The 17,878-nt window shown below is 51.6% G+C and overlaps 3 protein-coding genes across 3 annotated transcripts; 2 read left to right on the forward strand and 1 right to left on the reverse strand.

The window, feature by feature from the left end:
- Positions 1 to 3,408: 3,408 nt before the first annotated feature.
- M406DRAFT_237711 (uncharacterized protein) lies at positions 3,409 to 5,222 on the forward strand (the record flags this gene model as incomplete). The annotated part of the gene is made up of 6 exons (XM_040916067.1): positions 3,409 to 3,510; positions 3,567 to 4,230; positions 4,295 to 4,494; positions 4,590 to 4,641; positions 4,736 to 4,891; positions 5,077 to 5,222. Coding segments are annotated over 6 exons (1,320 nt in total), but the record flags the coding sequence as incomplete, so codon positions are not given.
- On the reverse strand, positions 5,179 to 6,133 carry M406DRAFT_355075 (uncharacterized protein). The gene has a single exon (XM_040923072.1). The coding sequence runs from the start codon at positions 5,440 to 5,442 to the stop codon at positions 5,185 to 5,187; it is 258 nt and encodes an 85-aa protein (XP_040779875.1). The 5' UTR covers positions 5,443 to 6,133; the 3' UTR covers positions 5,179 to 5,184.
- A 4,464-nt stretch (positions 6,134 to 10,597) lies between these two features.
- M406DRAFT_327326 (Clavaminate synthase-like protein) lies at positions 10,598 to 12,060 on the forward strand (the record flags this gene model as incomplete). The annotated part of the gene is made up of 4 exons (XM_040920194.1): positions 10,598 to 10,814; positions 11,025 to 11,255; positions 11,329 to 11,387; positions 11,455 to 12,060. 4 exons carry the CDS (start codon positions 10,598 to 10,600, stop codon positions 12,058 to 12,060), a joined length of 1,113 nt encoding a protein of 370 aa, XP_040779876.1.
- Positions 12,061 to 17,878: the final 5,818 nt, after the last annotated feature.

Here is a 17,878-nt window from a genome sequence, read left to right on the forward strand (position 1 = left end):
ACCAGCAGCAGCGGGGCAGCGTCACCTGTTCTGCTTGAAGCACTCCTTCCTGTCGTGACCCCACGCTGGCAGGAATACCATCACTTAAACAGCGACATCATTGTCTCATATCTTGGCACCTTTCAATTCCTCTGCCCTTCTCTGTCCCTCTCGACGCTCTCGGCTGCTACCGAGACCGAGACTGGGACTGAAAGGCTCATTGGCAACAGCCGCGCACCCAGGCACTTGACCGCTACTCGAGACGTCGCTTCCCAAGGTGCGGGCTCTCAGGCCCCTCTTCAAAAAGAGATACAGGGTTGCACAGGTTCCCCGGAAAAGAAGAAAAATCGGCCGTGAACCCAACCCAACTCAACACTCGAGCTCACGAATTGACAACATCCCGGTCCAGAGTCAGATTGCACGGAACGAAGACCTGGCGTCTTTTAGCCGGACCTGGGCGTGAATCGCAACCAGACCTGGGCATTTATTCGAGTCCCCACCCTTTTCAGCGCCCTCCTCTGGCCTGTGCCAGATCTTGATGAGGCTCGTGAGGGTCTCGTTCTTTGTGTGCCAGAGCCCATCGCAGCCCAGCTGTCATATACTGTATCTACCCCTCTTTCCTATCTGACTCGCGTGCCCCAGATCGTCCTGTGCAATGGCTGGCAGACCGGTGAGCGGGGGGTGGTCGAAGCACTGCGGCCAGTTGCTCTACCGAAGGCGTAGCATTGCACATTATGCGCGGCGCTCATAGCTGCTCGCTTAACCACCAGCAGCTCCCACCGAGTACTGCCAGCGACTCCCGACAATATCTACCTAACCCTCTTTATACTTGTTGCCTCAGCTCTTGGAGTTACTCGCTGCCGGGATGTGATAGCTGACGTTGCACTCAGACAGCGGCGCCTGTCAGGGTTGGTTTTCACCGGCCCCAAAGCCTTTGACAATTAGCTGCCATCGTTACTCGCTCCACAGCCAGCTCCTCTCGTGTTCCCACGTCGAATCAGTACTTGTTTGGGACTGAGTTCGTGGGCACGTGCACCAGGCGGGGAGTTTATCACGATCTTGACGTCTAAGGACCTGTTGCATTCCGATTAACGCCCAAGATCGAAGCTTGGTGAAAGTCAACAACGCGGTGGCGACGGCACCAGGGACGAAAGCCTGCGCGCCTCTACGTCCAGCTACAAGGCTTTGCTCTGAACGAGTTGCGACGCCCCTGGCCGTCAGGACCTTACTCGCAGTCGCCAGATCGAGCGTCGTATCGTGCTGTCTTAAAAGACCAGCATCGCAAAGCAGCCCGAAGTTCAACCCCTCGTCTTTCTCAGCCAGCCGGATTGCTGGTGCAGCATTTGGAGGCTCACCGGTCACAGCTTATAACCGCTCAGCCCCACCGACTGGGTCAAAGAGCTTCAGGGCCCCTCTGAAAGCCCGCTACGTGTGGAGGGGTCGAGCAGCAGAATTGCATCAAGCCCCTACGTAACCTTTCCGGTTCTGCAGCGGAGCCCCCCTTCTCTTCCTACTACCTTGGGCTTTGCACTCACCCGCCTTCCTCCCGACTGTTTTCCTTGCTTGCGACCCTCCCTTCTTTACCTCTTGATCCCTGTCATTCTTTTTCTTTAGACTGCTCAGAAGACACTGCTACTTTTGCCACCAGCCTCTGCCGTTTGGCACACTGTTCCAGTTACAGGCGCTCCCTGTCCTGAGGCTACCTTGCCGTGAGGAATAGCTGTGCTAGTGTCTGACTGCTCTTTGGTATCTCGGTTAGCACCGTGCTGACCGTTGCTACTGAGTGCCCTGAAGAGAACTGGCTGACCGGCGTGTGGGTGGTCTGTTGTGATAGCTACTCGGCTCTTGACTGAAGACTCGAAGGACCCCGAAATCTACGGCCTTTACGAACGGTACTTCTGAGCAAGTCACACTCAAGTCGACAGTGTGTGGTGCTGTCCGCCACACATCTTGAAATTATGGTAAGGTTCTTCATACCATGGTCTATGACAAAACGGTAGACCGCATTCATATACTATCGATCCACCAACCTCATCCTCACCACTTTCTTGTAACAACCTGTCCTGCTTCATTGCTGCCTCTTTTCTTTCTTCTTTCTCATCTTCCCCTCCTCTCTACCCTTTCTTCTTCTTCTTCGTCTACTTTTTCTCCTCCCCCAAGGCTTCATCTCATTTTTACTTGTGCTCTTACCGCCTGTACACCAAAAGCTCTACCCGTGCTGTCATCTTGGCTGTGCCGCTAGTTAACTCTTTCCAGGAGGACAATACCCCCAGACGCCGTACTCACGGCATCGTGGGAGATCTTTCAGGCCAAGCACTGGGTAACCCACCTGAGGCCTCATCATTTTCGCCATTCCTGGGTTTTCCTCCAAACACCGTGCCCGCCTTGCCCGCCTACCCTCTGGGGCAGCAAGTCGTTCTCACTCCGTCTCTTCCTTTTGAAGGCGCCCCGACACAAGAAACACCCGTCTATTACGATACAGACTATCAGCAGAACCAGCAAGTCTTCCAGCGCCAAGCACAACACTATTCGCAGTATCAAGCAGACCTTCATCGCAACGAGGTCCAGTTATATTCGCAAGGCGCCTGGAAAAGACAGCGGCTCGATACGAACATGCAATTCTCTCTCTTTTCGAAAGCTCCTCTCCCTCATGCTGAGGAGCAAAAATCGCCTGGGTCAGAGTATCCCCACAATGAGGGTGCTATGCAATGTTCACCGTCCGCGTTTGCCCCCTTTAGGGAGTGCCTTGGGGGACTGGTTTCATCAATGCCGGCCTACCAGGATCAGCCGCCACCAGGTAAGGAAGTTGCCTTGTTCGTTCAATGATTCTCGTCTGCTCACACAGAATTTCTAGAGTATCAACCCATTCCATCTACGCCAATGTTCGAGACGCCGCCACAAGCATACTCAACAGATCTGCGGTCCCCGGGTTTGTCTGGGCCACTCCAGCACCAGACAGTCACCGGCCCCGTTCTTGAACAGCCTCAAATTCTGATGCAAATGCCCCAAGACTCTGTCACCACTCGACAGCTGCAAATTCAGTACCCTGCTCTCGAGCCGGCGATGCACCATCCAAGCATGCAGCCCAGCGCTCAGGTTCACAGGCCTTATGAGCGCCAGGGTGTGCCTCAGAGCGTTCCAGATGTAGCTCCTGGTCCACCGAAGCTGGAGAGCCCGCAGCAAGACCTACAAAGCGGTGAATATCAGATGGCCTCAACCTACTCCGTGGTTCAATACTCGCCTTCTGGCCTCACAGGCTCTCAGCCAAAGGTGTACCGATCCCAAAGAAAAGGCAGATCGCAGCGCCGGCCACAACCTTCTGCTGCCGAGTATTATCTGACTCCGGGTTCTGTGAGGAACGAGCACTTCTTGTACCAAATTGAGACCCATGAAGAGCTCCCGGTCGTCCTGACGAATCAGAAACCTCCGCCAACTAAGCGGGGCCCCTTCAGAGACCCGAGAAAACGTCAATTAACCGCTCTGGTGAGGAAGTACGGTTGCTGTATTCGCTGCCGGATGCAGCGCATTCGCGTAAGTACAGCTGATTGGCTCCACGAAATTCCGTGCGAGCACTAACTAGGCCTTAGTGCGAGTTCGCTATAGAGACACCGGATGATATTGATGCTCCATGTGAAGCTTGCCTGAAGCTGATGAAAAATTCTCAAATTCCTCGAATTCCTTGCCGCCGATGGAAGCTGGTCGACGTGAAGCTCTCGAAATCGGGCAATGCTGAATGGACCTATCGCTGGAAGAACAGCACCTCTCTGCCTGAGATCAGCAAGTGGCAAGACACCAACGATAGAGTAATCCACCTGGATGACGGGTTTACAAAGACGATTCGTGTCAGGGTTCGCCGATTCAAAGTGATGGAAGGCGACCAAAAGACACGAAAGTTCTTCAACTACGACACTGGACGGACGGACGAGATTGACATGAAACCCTTTGCTCTAGTCGATGTTGCTGATGCAAAGCTGCAATATGAGAGGTACCTGACAGAAAGCCAGGAGCACATCTTCAAGACACTTCTCGGGGATAAGCAGAAGCTCCTCTGGAGGACGTACCACATGGCTCAAAAGAGAAGAGACGACCCCGCGACGCCTCTCCGGGAGCGAGACCTACTGGTTAAGACCCTGAGGCTTTGGGTTGCCGTTCGCCTGACGACCAGGTCTTTCCACATTGCAGGGGAAGGGAAAGATTTGCTCGGGCAAAAACCAGACTCAAAAGGCAGAATTCTGTTGCACCCCGTCTTCGGTAAGTCTTCCTCTCCCTTTTCCTCCCGGAGACATATTTGCTGACGCGGGAGTGGTACGTGCAGGCCAGCAGCTAGACAAGGTGCTCCTCGACCATGTCCTGTTCAAGCTTCGACGGCAGACCTTGGATCTTTTACAATCCATCACGCAGCAGAAAAAACGACAGTCGTGGTTGACGACTTATCTGGTGTCCTTCATCTTGCTGCACAATGTTGCACTTATCACGCGTCATGACAGGGACCGTGCTGAAAAGCATGGTGTGAATGTTGATAAAGTAAGTGGACACTGAACAAACATCGGGCTTGGGCTCCTGGTGAGTAGACTACTTGCATGATGATTGACCGTGCTGCCTGGGTACAGAAACCACTAGCGGTATGGCACAGGGCGGACAACGTCCAGGAATATCACCTAGGTGAGTATTAGTCCGATACCCGTTCTTGCTGTGATCTGATGAAGATTGTGCGGGATGTATAATGAGTCTGCTGCTGACATACGGTGTATAACAGGGGCAAACATCATTTTGGCCTACTTTCATTACTGCGTTAAGGGTATCCAACCTTTCTCGCACGGCTGCAAATCCTCAGATCTCGATGGTCTTGCCGAGTTAGACGCAGAGGGCAGGGCGTATGTCATGTGGGCCAGGGATGAGCTCCTCCAGTATAGTCAGTCCAAGGCAAATTTTTTTTCCCCCTCTTATCACTCTTTCCTTTTTGGTATCGGTTGTTCTTCTTTCGGTAGTGTAGATATCAAGATCGGCTCGACCAGTCTTTGTTGTCACTTGTCGTCAGAGGTTGTAGCAAAGCAATCTGCGCATGGGCTGGTAGGTTACTAATCCATGCGAAAACAGGAGCCCATTGGGAGTACCTCAAGGCCATACGCCTCCAGACTGAATCGACTATCAATGCCGATGAGCACACGGAACTGGCGAATGCCTACAGCGATGACTACTACTTCGTCAGCCAGCTCTATGAGCAAGATTGGTACCCTCGAGACTCAATTGTCGACAGACAGAGCACCAGAAGAATCGGTCCGGTTCGCAAGGAGAGCCGTACCTCTCGACGAGACCGACTGATGAAACGAGTGAGCGCAGAGGTACAGGAATGCTGCTCTTCATAAAGGCCGCCTTCGGAATCATTTTTTCGGGGCAAGCAAAATCACGCTGCATACACACAACGGTCTGCGGCCGGTCTGAATCTCGAATGACGGCCACCATGCTTGTTTTGCTTTTAGTTTGCGAGCGACGATACCTTTCTTTGCCACGATAACCAACGATAGTACAAAGGGTGTTCTTAGTGGTCTTAGTCTTTCGTGGGTTGCATGTTTAGCTGGACATCGGCGGAGGGTTTTTGGGACCTACCTGAGCACATCTCTGGTCCTTCGATGACGGTGAATAGGTAAATAGCCGGCTTCACCCGGCTTCTTGGCTTTTCCCAATTGGGGTTTTATGTTTGGGCCGGCAAAGAAAAGGGCCATCACTGGGAAGGTCAATTCGTTTCTTTACGGGCGTAATGTCGCGGCGGCTGTTTTCACTCCGTTCGCGCTCTCTGGGCCACCGTCTCCTTGAGACAATGGCCCATGAAAGCTGCATAACGGAGTACGTCTGCTGCATCTCGGGTTGTAATTGGATCGGGTCGGAACTTTCATGACTCGTGCGGTGGTATTGTTGAGTGTTTCCTTTTCTTATATATTTTTATTGTGACTTTTTGCTTTCTTTTAATCTATGTTCCTTCAGGGGGCTTATGCAACGGACAGTGTCTCTCTTTGGTAGGATCTTTGTCTCTCGAGGGAGTCTGCCTATTTCTTTTTCTGTGATTTTTGAGCAATTGTAACCGAGTAGGGGACGGTAATCTGGTCGGTTTGGACAGAGAAAATTAGCTTCAACAATAAACGCATGATGTTACGACAGCTGTTACATCCATGCTACATGTGTAATATGGTAAATAAGAGGGTCTCATCAATGGAGACCCACCGATCTCTTTTTCTTCTGTGGTACATTGCCAGGGCAGGCAGACCTTGATTTCCGAATTTAATAAATGAGATCCCGCTCTCAGGTATCACATTGAAGTCGGAGAAAAGGCAGAAGCAACATGCGGCGAAGGAAGGCGTTGATAAATTGCGGATCTTTGTGCTCTGGACTCTGCAAAAGTTGATTCCGGTGCAATCATGGTGAATCATATCGGTTGCACCTCCCGCCACAGGCGTCACTGGCTTTTGTGTGCGATCATGAACTGTTGATGTCGTGTGTGTGAGTCTGTGTCTGTGTGTAGATGATAGCGATCCGAGGTCGTTGTTGCCCCATGTCTCTCGATGTGCTACCGCCACCGAGTTTTTGGTGGAAGACGATCTTGGTCTCGGTGACATTGGTGGTTATCTAGCGGTGAAGGTTGAATTCGGCGAGCCAAGGGAAGGGTGTGATGCAGATCGAGAACTCGATTTCAGATGGTTATGCGCGATGACGATGTTCGCCGACGTGCCTTGTCAAGCTGCAAGAGAATACTTTGCTCCGGAATCGAATTGGGTATATGCTGTATGGCAAGATTCTCGTGCGGAGGGCAATTCAGGGCAATCCGGGGCGGCAGGCTGGCGGGGCATCGTGGAAAGTGGACAAGATACGGCCGTGATCTAGAAAATCATACCTGGATCATAGCTGAGGCTGTTACCTTGCTCCAACCTTCTCAGCACAACAGGGGAGGGGGCTTTTCTTTTGCTTTCTCCCCAATGTTGTTGAACGTCTTCCCTGTTTCTATCCTCGTCCTTGCCATCCCTCTGAATACGAGGAAAAGAGAGGAGTACGATTATTTCGCAGATCGAAAAAAACAATCCAGTGTCTGGATCAATCATGAAGAACCATGCGAGGTTACCGTAGGCAGAGAGAGAGGGCTTGAAATTGTGGGTTTCTTAGCCTGTTCGGTTTTCTTGACTTTTCGCCCTTCGCTTTCCTTCTGTTCTTCCCCTCTTTTTTACCCCCTTCTTTTTTTCTTCTTCTTCTCTCAATTTCTTCTCTCTTCCTTCTGGAGAGGCAGCAAAAGCAACAGCCACCTCATCTCATTTATGGATACCCAACAGAAAATACTGGGATAAGCTGAATCGACTGCAGGGTCTCGAATTGTAGTGACACAAGCAAGGGAATGAAACGAAGACGAAATGAACATTTGATTTCTAGGGGAGACAGAAAAAGAAAAGAATAAGGTTTCACTACATGCTATCTGGGTAACTTTGGGATATTTGATTTCAGTGCTCACAATGAACCATCCAGAGCTAATATTGGAAGTTCGGCCTCATCAATTGACTCTGTGCAGAAGTGTGATCTTCATTTGGAGAGAAGTAATGGCATATAACGGCGAAGTCGGAGTGTTATGGGAAGAAAGATGCTTGGGCTGTCGGCCTGTCACTCTTGCCGGCAGAGTGCCAGTTGCCAGGTCCACCGAGGACGGCAAGAGCAGCTAAACCGTCTTCGATGTTCGCCGAAATTACTGAAGGATAAGACTATCTCCAGCGAGAACTGAGAAGAGTGAAGCTACGATGTGCAAGATCTTACCTACTCCTTGGATGGTCTGGGTTGTAGAGAACACCTGGGCCTGTTGGTGCCCAAAGACACACAAGTCGATGAATATCAGATCGTGCAATAGACCAGATATTTTGGGTGGACCAATCATACCCGCACACGATCATGGCTTAACACAAAGTATAGAGTATAGGCCTTGACTTTCAGCTCCCAAGCCCGCTGGGAAGGTAAGTTTGTATTTCCCCCAGTGACAACACAGCCTGCCTTTCCCCCCCTCCTTTGCCAGTTGTCCAAGAACCCTTTGCAAGTTACGGTGTGTGTTGTTTCGCCCCATGGCCAGATGGCCCCCCCTCCCTCCAAAGAAAAATAACCTACCTCCCGAGATTCGTCCGCTACCCAGTGTGTCTCAGCGCTGGACCTTTTTGGACCGCGTCTCGAGGGCTCGAGCGCCTACCACACATGCCGGTGAAGGAGGAGCTGCCCAGCGCGGCACAGCGGGGTTTTTGTTCACACTGGGATAAGTAGTTCGTGGCGTAACAGGAATAAGAAAAGAAGGAAAAAGAAAAGAAGAAGGGAAAAGCAAAGAGAAAGGTGGAAAGGCGGAAACACGGAAAAGCGGACGTTATTCTCCTCTGATTCCTGCAGGTGCTTTCCCTTCGGGTTGTACACAGTACTAAGTAAGTAAGCATTGGAAATTGCTTTTCCGGTTCGTGTAGAACAAGCTTCTACTTACTTAGGTAGATCGATATCACATTTATGATCAGATCTCCTGGAATTACAAATCAGGTTCCACAGCATCTCGCTGTTCCTCGTTGCTTCCGAGATGAGCCTGCCCAGATCATTGGCTGCAGGCGCCCGAGAGGCTTACCTGCTGCGGACGGGAGCACTACACTCTTACTTTTTCTCGACCGATCCGCAGTTGTGGCCACGACATCCATTGCCACGACACCCGTTGGCGACGAGTTGCCAGTATTATGTACGACGAAACAGGAGGGGGAAAAGCAAAATACCTTGCCCTCTTGTGCATGCACACAGAACCTGCCCGCTAGTATCGTCTTCAGCTGAGTACCTTTCTCCAAGACCTTTTCTGCAAGTCAATGGACACCATGCCCAACTCCAGGACGGGAGGATACCATGACTTGAGGTCTACATTGCCCTTCCGAACTACTGTTCCACCCTCAACTTGTTGATCGTTACCTTCTTTACAGAACGGTGAATCAAGCCTGTGAGACTTTTTAATTTAACTTATGCATCCCATGGGAAGTAACCCTATTGTTCCTTCTTCGAGACGGATCGGCCTCAAGGGCCTGGAGCCCAACAAGACAGACGCTGTCGTCTCCGCATGCCTCTCTCGGCTCAGGTCTGGCTTAGCGCCCGTTCTGCAGAGAGAGCCGGGGGGTGGGAGAGGAGGGGCTGTTTCTCTTTCCTGCAGCTCAGGCACCAAACAACCCTAACACAGCTGACTAGGACCAATGTCAGTTCAGTGCCTTGAGTCTGTGGCTACTTCGACCCCGCCCCCTCTTTCCGGGTTCGAGGGTGTGCATGGTTCCCCAACCACATATATTATCCTCCTTCTCAGGGCATATTATATCTTTTGAAGGAGAGTTTTGCAGCTGTTACAACCCTGAAATTTAATTAATTTTTTTTTCTTCTGCAAGGAGGGGTGAGAGCCTGCCGTAGCCGGACGGGAAGAAGGGGCCCGCCCCCCGGGCCAACTTGCTTGTGCGCCATGAGGATCTGGTTTGGAAAATATGGCCACTCAAGGGACTGGCTCCAACAGTCTCGGGACAGGCCTATCATGTTGGTGCAACCCCCAGTCAGTACAAACGACATCATTGTTTTTCTTTGAGGTTCGGCCTAGGCCTTACAGCACGAGATCAGCCCCGTCTAATGGGGTTGCCGCGGCACCACAATCCAGCTGCAGGTTGCTAGTGGCACCTGGCCTGCAGTTATATGTATGTATTTGTTGTTTACCGCATGTCTGCAGGCCGCCGTGAATGGTCATGGACATGCAGCACAGTGTCATGGAAAGATGGCCCTTGACGATTCAATACTTATCATTGTTTCAGGCACACTGATCTATTGCTCCGGGGTCATACCAATGCAGCTTGAATTTTCACTGTGTGCCTCGTATCTGCTGGGTCTGGTTGGGTGTATAGACAAGAAGGAACCTTCCTCAGTTACTTTAGGCGCTTTGCACAATGTCACCGACGGGTAGCCATCCCGGAGACCAGAAGCAGCAAGCCCCCCCCCCCCCCCAATCTACATTTTGCCTTCTTCCAGATGTCTCCCTCCTCCTTGACCATCGTGTTGGGCGCGACTGGCAAGGTGGGCTGGGCTTGGATGTCTCCCTTTTTCTTTCACAATACTATCCTTCTCACCAGAGGGCCACCTGATGTTGTTTTGACCCTGTTGTCCTATTAATTGCCTCCTCCCCGACCTATTCCCCTGGGCTTCTTCTCGTCCTCTCAACTCTACACACTTCTTCAGCTCTGCACACTTCACCATCACCCCTCAACACAAGCAATAACCTCATACTATCACCAATTCTGCCACACTCAAGACTGTGAAGCCCCAGATTTACCACCATCAAAGAGGAGCAGCAGTATAGCCTCCACAACATCACACAAGCATATCATCCCTCACCACCTCGTCCTAGCGTTGACATCTTCACTTCCACACAGCCTTTTTCTTTCCTGGACTGTCTCCAAATTTTCCTTGATTCCATATTGATATTATAGCTCTACCACCTAACACTCCTACGTATTCCTTCTGGCTTTCCTGTCAACATACTCACTACCGACCCCTCCAAGAACAATCAGACCTACACCCTCCCTTCTTTGTCGTCAGCCTCACCTTGATCATGTCTTCAGTGGAGGCTCAGACTATTGTCCCTGCCCCTTGGGCTGATGCCAAGGGCATTGACATGAACAGCAATGCTTTGCCTGAAGGCTTTCCCGCCATGATCCATGGTGATTCTGCCTGGACTGCCACCAATTTCTCCAACAACAATGAGTATATCTATCACCTGAGTGCTGCAGAGGTCTCTGAGGTCAAGCAGGGCCTTGATGGCTTCAAGAGTATGTATCAGGTGTCTATTTCCTTCCTTGTTCTTGTGTTTTGTCTTTGACAGGACCCTCTCCTGGGCACCCTTAGTATTACTTATTCAAGGGTGCTGCTCTGGCCCTCATGTCATCTCAGCCTTGCTTGCCGCACCTGGCTGCCTGTCTCAGATGTCAGCCTTGCATAAAGCTGGTTGCAGTGACGCTAATTAAGCTGTTCTTTTGCAGAGCTGGGTCTCAATGCCACAAAAATCACAGACAAGACCTTCTCACTGCCCACCTTGGGTATCACTCTTCATGACCTGAGCAAGGAAGTCCACAATGGCCGTGGATTTGCTGTCCTGCGAGGCCTCAATACTGAAGACTTCTCTTCTGGCGACCTGACGATGATCTTCATGGGCATCAGTGCCTACATTGGGGACAAGATTGGACGCCAAGACAGGGCTGGAAACTGCCTGGGTAAGAGCAAGAGACTCTAGGACTTTTCAGTGTTGGATCCAGATCATAATACTGACAAAAAAAAATTATGTAGTGCACATTATTGCCGACAAGGCCAATGGCACTCATCATCGCCACTCTACCGATCCAATTGTAAGACCCCTGCCTTCCAGCTCAGGTCTACCCCCACACTAGTACACTTGTTGATATCCCATGATAGAAGTTTCACACTGAGGAGAGCGGCGACTGTATCGCTTGGTTGACGCGAAACGTTGCTCTTGACGGCGGAAAGTGTGTCATCTCTTCGACGGCCACAATCTACAACGTCCTTGCCGCTACTCGACCGGACCTGCTCCGCATCGTAGCTGCCGGTAATTGGCCCTTCGCCTTCCCTCGCTACCAGTGCCGTCCGGTCATGTTCAACCAGGGTGGCAAGGTCCTCTTCAATTTTGGCCGCGCTCCCCTTCTCGGATCATCCATCCACCCCCGCAAGGCTCACCTGCCTACCCTGACCGCTCAGCAGGTTGAGGCCCTTGATGCTATCGAAGCCATCGCTCGTGCCACTGAGTTTTCCTTCGCCACCCAGCCAGGAGACATTCACTTCATTGCTAATCAGACTGTCCTCCATCGTCGAGATGGCTTTACGGATGGCCAGGGGCAGCGCCGACACCTGGTCCGCCTTCGTCTCAGCAGCTCTGCCTACGGCGCCAAGATTCCAGCCCTGAGTCGTGAGTGGAACGATGCCTTTGGAGAAGTTGGTGATCGTGTCTTCCACTTTGATCCCATGCCTTCCCAGTTCTTCCCTCTTCGCAAGTACCCCAACTGAGAGGAAGAGACAAGGGAAAGAGAGAGAGAGAGAGAGGCAGGCGATGAGCCTCCGCCAATTATTGTTCTTGTGCCTGTCTGTGGTTTCCAGGGCAGCAAGCTAAAACCTTATAATCCTGGTCCGGAAACCCTAATTCAGCGCTCGTTTCTATGGTTCTGCGGGTCTGTGATGGGCGTCATGTGCACAGCATTGGGATGGCGTGGTGGGCAAAAAAGGAATTGTTAAGAAGATACCCACCATGGCCTGGATTTTTCTTATGCTTGGGAGTGTCGCCTGCTATGACTTTACTTGATATTAGACAATTATCCCCGATAGCTTATTTCTCACTGTCTCCTCTCCCGTGAAAACAACGAACGATGGGGTTCTGTTGGAATTTTTGCAAGCTTGTAGGAAGGTTGACCTATACACCCCCTTTTCGAGATACAGGTCTCTCAGGTCTGGCAGTGCCTGGACTGGTCAGAAAATTTACAGTTGATACAGGCAGCGCTATGCAGAGAAGTTCAGGGGCTGGCCGATCGGTTTCCAGTGGCCCGTGCTACCTGAGCAGAAACCTACTCTCTTCTTCCTCGGGCTCTGGGCGCACACGTTACAGTAGCACCTTCCCAGCAATCTGTACTTATCAACTTGTCCTTCAACCCCACCTGAGAAGGAACCTCGTGAACGGACCTTTCGTCCCTCTCCTTTGTGGATGAGGGGAAGAAAGGGGAAGAGAGGAGGGGAAGGGTGCCCCAAACAAGACAGCAGTCGACCACGCCCCCTCTTTCCGTCCATCTTGATCACGAATACCGACACCACCGAGCCCACACTCCCCTTCGTGTTCGGCCCTGTTGATCAGATCAACAGGAACGATTGCATGATAGAATGCCACGTTGATTTCAACCCACGGGCTTCCGGAAGACGCGAGGGAGATGGTCTGTGTTCCCGACCTTGCGTCGGCAAAGCCCGGGTCAAGACTTGGAGAGTACGTGGGCGGCTCTAGATCTTGACACCACAGGGGACCTATTCAGCAGAGGAGACGGGATAGCAGTTTGACCCCCAAAGTACCAATCCCAGTTCAAATCACATGTCGAGGCGTAGTGACTATGCTAACGATGCGTTGAAACGGTGGGGAGTAAGGTCGGCGTCCACAAAGAACGAGCAGGGCATACGAAGAAACGACACGATTCCTTTCGATATCTCCAGCGCACTGCCCTAGCCCTGTTGGTCGATAAACCCCGACGGTACAACGCACATCTGCATGCTTCAGCTGCCTCGAGATACCCTCTCCTTCTCGATGAATGGCCAGAGACCTTAGCGAGTCTCCGTAGAAAGCACAGTGATGCTGCAGTTCGATCTTCTTTGGGCGACCGGCAGGAAACATGAGCCCACAGGCGGCTCCCCTCCCCCACCTCTCCGCTCCAAGACCTATATCCCCACCCGGCCGATAGAGACGTGCCCTACAACTCTTGCATTATACACCGGGCTGGGCAATCGATTGCCCACTCATAGTGGGCGACCAGCGTGGCTCGACTTGGGGACTCAACACCATGTCTTGCGAAAAAGACGCCTTAGTCGCTTGACGGCCCGACATGAAGCCCTTGTGTTTGTGTATAGACTGAGTTACCTTGGAGGGCACAGGGCTCAAAGGCCATGACAAGGTGCGTCTGCATTGGGCTTGCAGGACCTTTCGTTAATGGCTGCGTCTGACAAATAACCAGGACTCACTCATGTGGCCGAAAGACTAGAGATGAGATTCCCCTCAAGACTTGACGGTGGTTTTTGTCCAAAACTGAGGCGATGAGCTCGATGCTACATCAAGGAGCGGGAGTCACGGCACCAGACCACGGCCGATGTACAAGACCGACCATGCAGGCCTCTCAAATGGTCTATTGCATCCTAGGGCCTGTGGCCACATACATCGAAAAGAATTCTGGCCGCATATATAGCTGCCTAAACAACGACACAGAGGTGACCGGTGAGAAGCACCGGGAAGCCGGGCGTCTGTGCAAGAGCCCAATGAGCGAGCAGCTTGAGCAGCATTCTGACGAGCAACCTTGCTGTGCAACAGACAACCTCCCAGTGGCTGTGATTAGCCCGCCTCAGAGCTACCAATCCTGTCGCGTATCACATCCGACATCAGATGATCTACACAGATCCTCATATGTACCGTTGCCGTCCCCTCTGGCTCAAGAGGGCGTGTCTCTAGAAAGAGTGCAACCTTGCCCGCGTCTGCTCATGCGGTCTCTTTGGTGGCAAGGATGGTCGCTTGGCGCTTTCTATGGCTACCCCTTTCCAGGACCAAGGCGAGATAGGCTTTTCTCTAAAGGACCGGTCAAGAACCTCCGCTAACATCATGCTACCATCCGGAGGTCGATGATGATGGATCAGTCACAAGTCGACCCCGGCCGACCACTTGCGGCCACCCGGTTCGATGCAACTCGTCAGACCCAACAAAGCAAAGCTACGGCAAGACATGAGAATGAGACGTCGGTGAGGATGACCGGCACTGTGTACATGTAATGTACCCGGCGGCCAGGTATCATCGACATCATGAGCCTCCATGAAGCCTCCCAAGACCATCTGTGTTCCACCGGGGGTTGAGGATAGGACATGAAGTCGAAAGAAGGTTTGTTCCGCAGCGGGGCCGGTCTTGGACCCTGGCGCCCTGGCGCCGTTCCACGGTGGCGGTGAACAGGGACGACCGTTGTTGGAATCCGGAGGCTCGTGCTAAAGCACATTTCCCCAGGCGGTCGGGCGGGAGCTAGGGGACGGCTTTGTTTCGTGCTTATGGTGGATCTGGTCCAAAGTTTGGTACGAGATGGTGCGCTGCGCAGATCTCCACCTTACCTGAGCTTTGTTGTATTGGCAAAAGGGAGGGTCTTGATCGTGTGGTGAGAACTTGGGCGGGATCGGGGAAGGTCGATAAGCCTTACGGCTTCACTGCAGACGCTCTCAGGAGGCATGCCTTTCCGATCCCGTTAGCGCCCAGCTATCAGCCGGTCCATCATTCATCAAATTGAGTAGGGCTGCAGCACACCCATTCGGGGCTGCCTTCTTTCCCAAGGGCCTCAATATGGGCGGATCGCTGATGACTACTCTCTTCTCATTCTCTCTTCCCCTTTCATTCGAGGAAGATTCGTATTCGGGTAGGACTCTCAAGGTTCCTGAAATCCCATCCCGCTGCGGTACCCGGATCCTAAGGAGCCTCTTCAACACCTAACGCATCTATGCACTCTGTGTCCTCATCCTCAGTGGTCTTTTGCGCTGAGGACGGGTACTCCTCTTGCAGGTGGGTCACTGACGCCTCCTGTTTCGTTGAGACAACGGACATGTTCTCCAGGAGCAGGGGCTATATCACGTCAAGGTGCAGAGAGGGAAACCCAGGAACTTGCCGATCCGTGGGTCGGTTGCCCCGGGAGCAGATCCTGGCTTCTCTCGATTGCATGCAGACCGACATGCCATGCATGTTCGCTGACTGATCTCATAACAGCGCGCAAATCACGAGTTCGAGCTAGCTCAACGTCGGATACAAGGCCGAATAGCTTTCAATAGACCGGCGAAAGGGCATGAGAAATAGCGTCTCGACTGAACGATCCGCCCAGCGCTGTTTCGGTTTCTGCTCCACGGATAAACTTTTGCAGTCACACTCAAGCAGGTGCAACTTTTCGAGAACGTGACAGCCGCCTTGATATCACGTTGGATTTTTTTGCCACCCACTGTTTGTTTTGCACAGATGATATTTCCACTCTCAGGTTCGCGCCGAGGACACCCTGTTGGCTCGACTGACGGAATTGATATAGAGGACAGCCTACAAAGCCAGAGGTAACATCGCAGTACAACCTTGCTCATCTCGAGAGATTGCTGCAGAAGTCGACCATGAGGTCATGATGATTCCCTTGTCTTGCAGCGCTACAACGTTTGACCTATAGACCTTCTATCTGTCCGCCATCGGGCATGAGTCGCCAAACGAACCTAGGTGCGGTGGTTTGGTCCCTGTCGAAGGCCAATTGGGTACGCGCGTCTGTGATGGATGCTCGCAGCTGGTAACGTGATTCCGCCATAACGACGTGTCTCGACAGAGAACCTTGTGATGCGAGCTCCCAACCCACTGCCATCCCTCCACCCCCCCCCCCCTCTCTCCAAGAGATCAGCAGAGATTACGGAATGCGTGGTGACATTGGTGATACCCATCTGCATGGACTTGGCTTCTTTGGTCAGAGCGTGACTATCTGGTACTGGATGCCCAGCTGCGCGTCCAGACTCTTCTGCCGAGATTCGGATTTTCCCCTTTAGGAGTTAGCCTTGTCCCAACTGTGACGTCCGAGAATGGAGCTAACGACAAAGGAAGGCTGTCACAATAGCCCTAGAGCCACCGAATAACTTTTGGGCAGTGGTAACAGTGGGCGGGCCTGGATCATGCTGGGAAATGAGTATGTAGCCACAGAGAAGGGAGAAGAGTTAGCTGGGTCTACAAGCTTCAATTTGACGAAAAGCAGCATTACATGCAGGGTCATGGAACACTTTCTAGAGACATACCAGGCTATGTATCATATGAAGCGGTAAGCGCGTTATATAGGTAAGTAGAGGCTTCTTTATAGGCGCATTCAAGGATGTTTGATATAGCTTTGAAGAATGATACAAGATGTGTTCGCTCACAAAACAAACCCAGCACGTGTCAGGAGGTATTGACTTTCATTCAGAAATTAGTAGAAAAAGCTGGGCCCTCCAGACCTTCTCTCCATGTGAGGCTGAAAAGCTGTCTTGTCCAGTGGCTGAGACTCTAAAGGCTGCTGAGCGGCTTGAAGCAAATAGCTCTGCCCCCTTCCTGGATGGTCTGGCCACTGTTGAGCATTGAGGGACAAGAGCTGTATCAGAAGAAGGATCCGTTGCTATGCATAATTTTCTCTGTATTTACTCGACTGAGGGAAAATTCTGTACACCTGTTCTCGTCAAGGCAAGAAGGGTCTTTTGATCAGCACATGGCTGAACATCAGTTGCTTTAGATATTCCATTCTTGGGAGGAGTGGTATGGTTCCTGTTCTTCTTCGGGTCCTCTTGAAGTAATCTTCCCTCACACTTATCTCCAAGCATAACTGATTTTTTTTTTCTGCTTCTATTTTTCAATTCCTGACCCATGTGCTGATAGATCTAAATTCCGGAGTAATTTATGATGGGTTCCTAGTACCTACCTGCTTCTTTTTTTTTTTTTTTTTGGGCCTGTTCATATACAAATCAGATCATCAAAGGCAATGAACTGTCTTCTCGACTGAGCGGTCCTCGTCCGCCTTGTTGTTGCTCTCACCTCCCACCAAATGCCCTCCGAAACAGACCCAGGGAGCCAGTCTCACTCATCATCTGGCGTCTATTCCCCACACATCCTCATTGTAAAATCAAATTGACAGTCCTTGATAAGAATCAGATGCGTGTACTGTCATACTTTTTACATTTTCGAGCCCGGTAAACACAACCCCCCTCCCCCTTCTCTGCCCCCCCCCAATCATTTCTGCGTGTTGTATGCTTGTGTCAAGAACCAGGCTCTCTTTGCGGTTATATTCACAAACTTCGCGTTCTTTTCATGGAAAACCAGTGACGTCGTCTCTGTGCTCAAAAAAGGAGCTGGATGAATCATAAAGGATCCGTTCATAGCGGTCAAGTTTGTTGGTGGGTGAGGGTTCCTCGCTGATGGAGAGAGAGACAGGGGGAGAGAGAGAGAGAGAGAGAGAGTAGCCGATGTATTCAACAGTAGAATTAAGAGAAGAGGAGCAGAAAGAAGAAAAAGAAGCTTATTTGAGTCTCGGCAAGTAATAGTGTCGGGCTGTCTGCAGTGGGCTGATGATCT

Source organism: Cryphonectria parasitica (assembly GCF_011745365.1).
Source record: "Cryphonectria parasitica EP155 unplaced genomic scaffold M406scaffold_2, whole genome shotgun sequence".
Taxonomy (NCBI): Eukaryota; Fungi; Ascomycota; class Sordariomycetes; order Diaporthales; family Cryphonectriaceae; genus Cryphonectria; species Cryphonectria parasitica.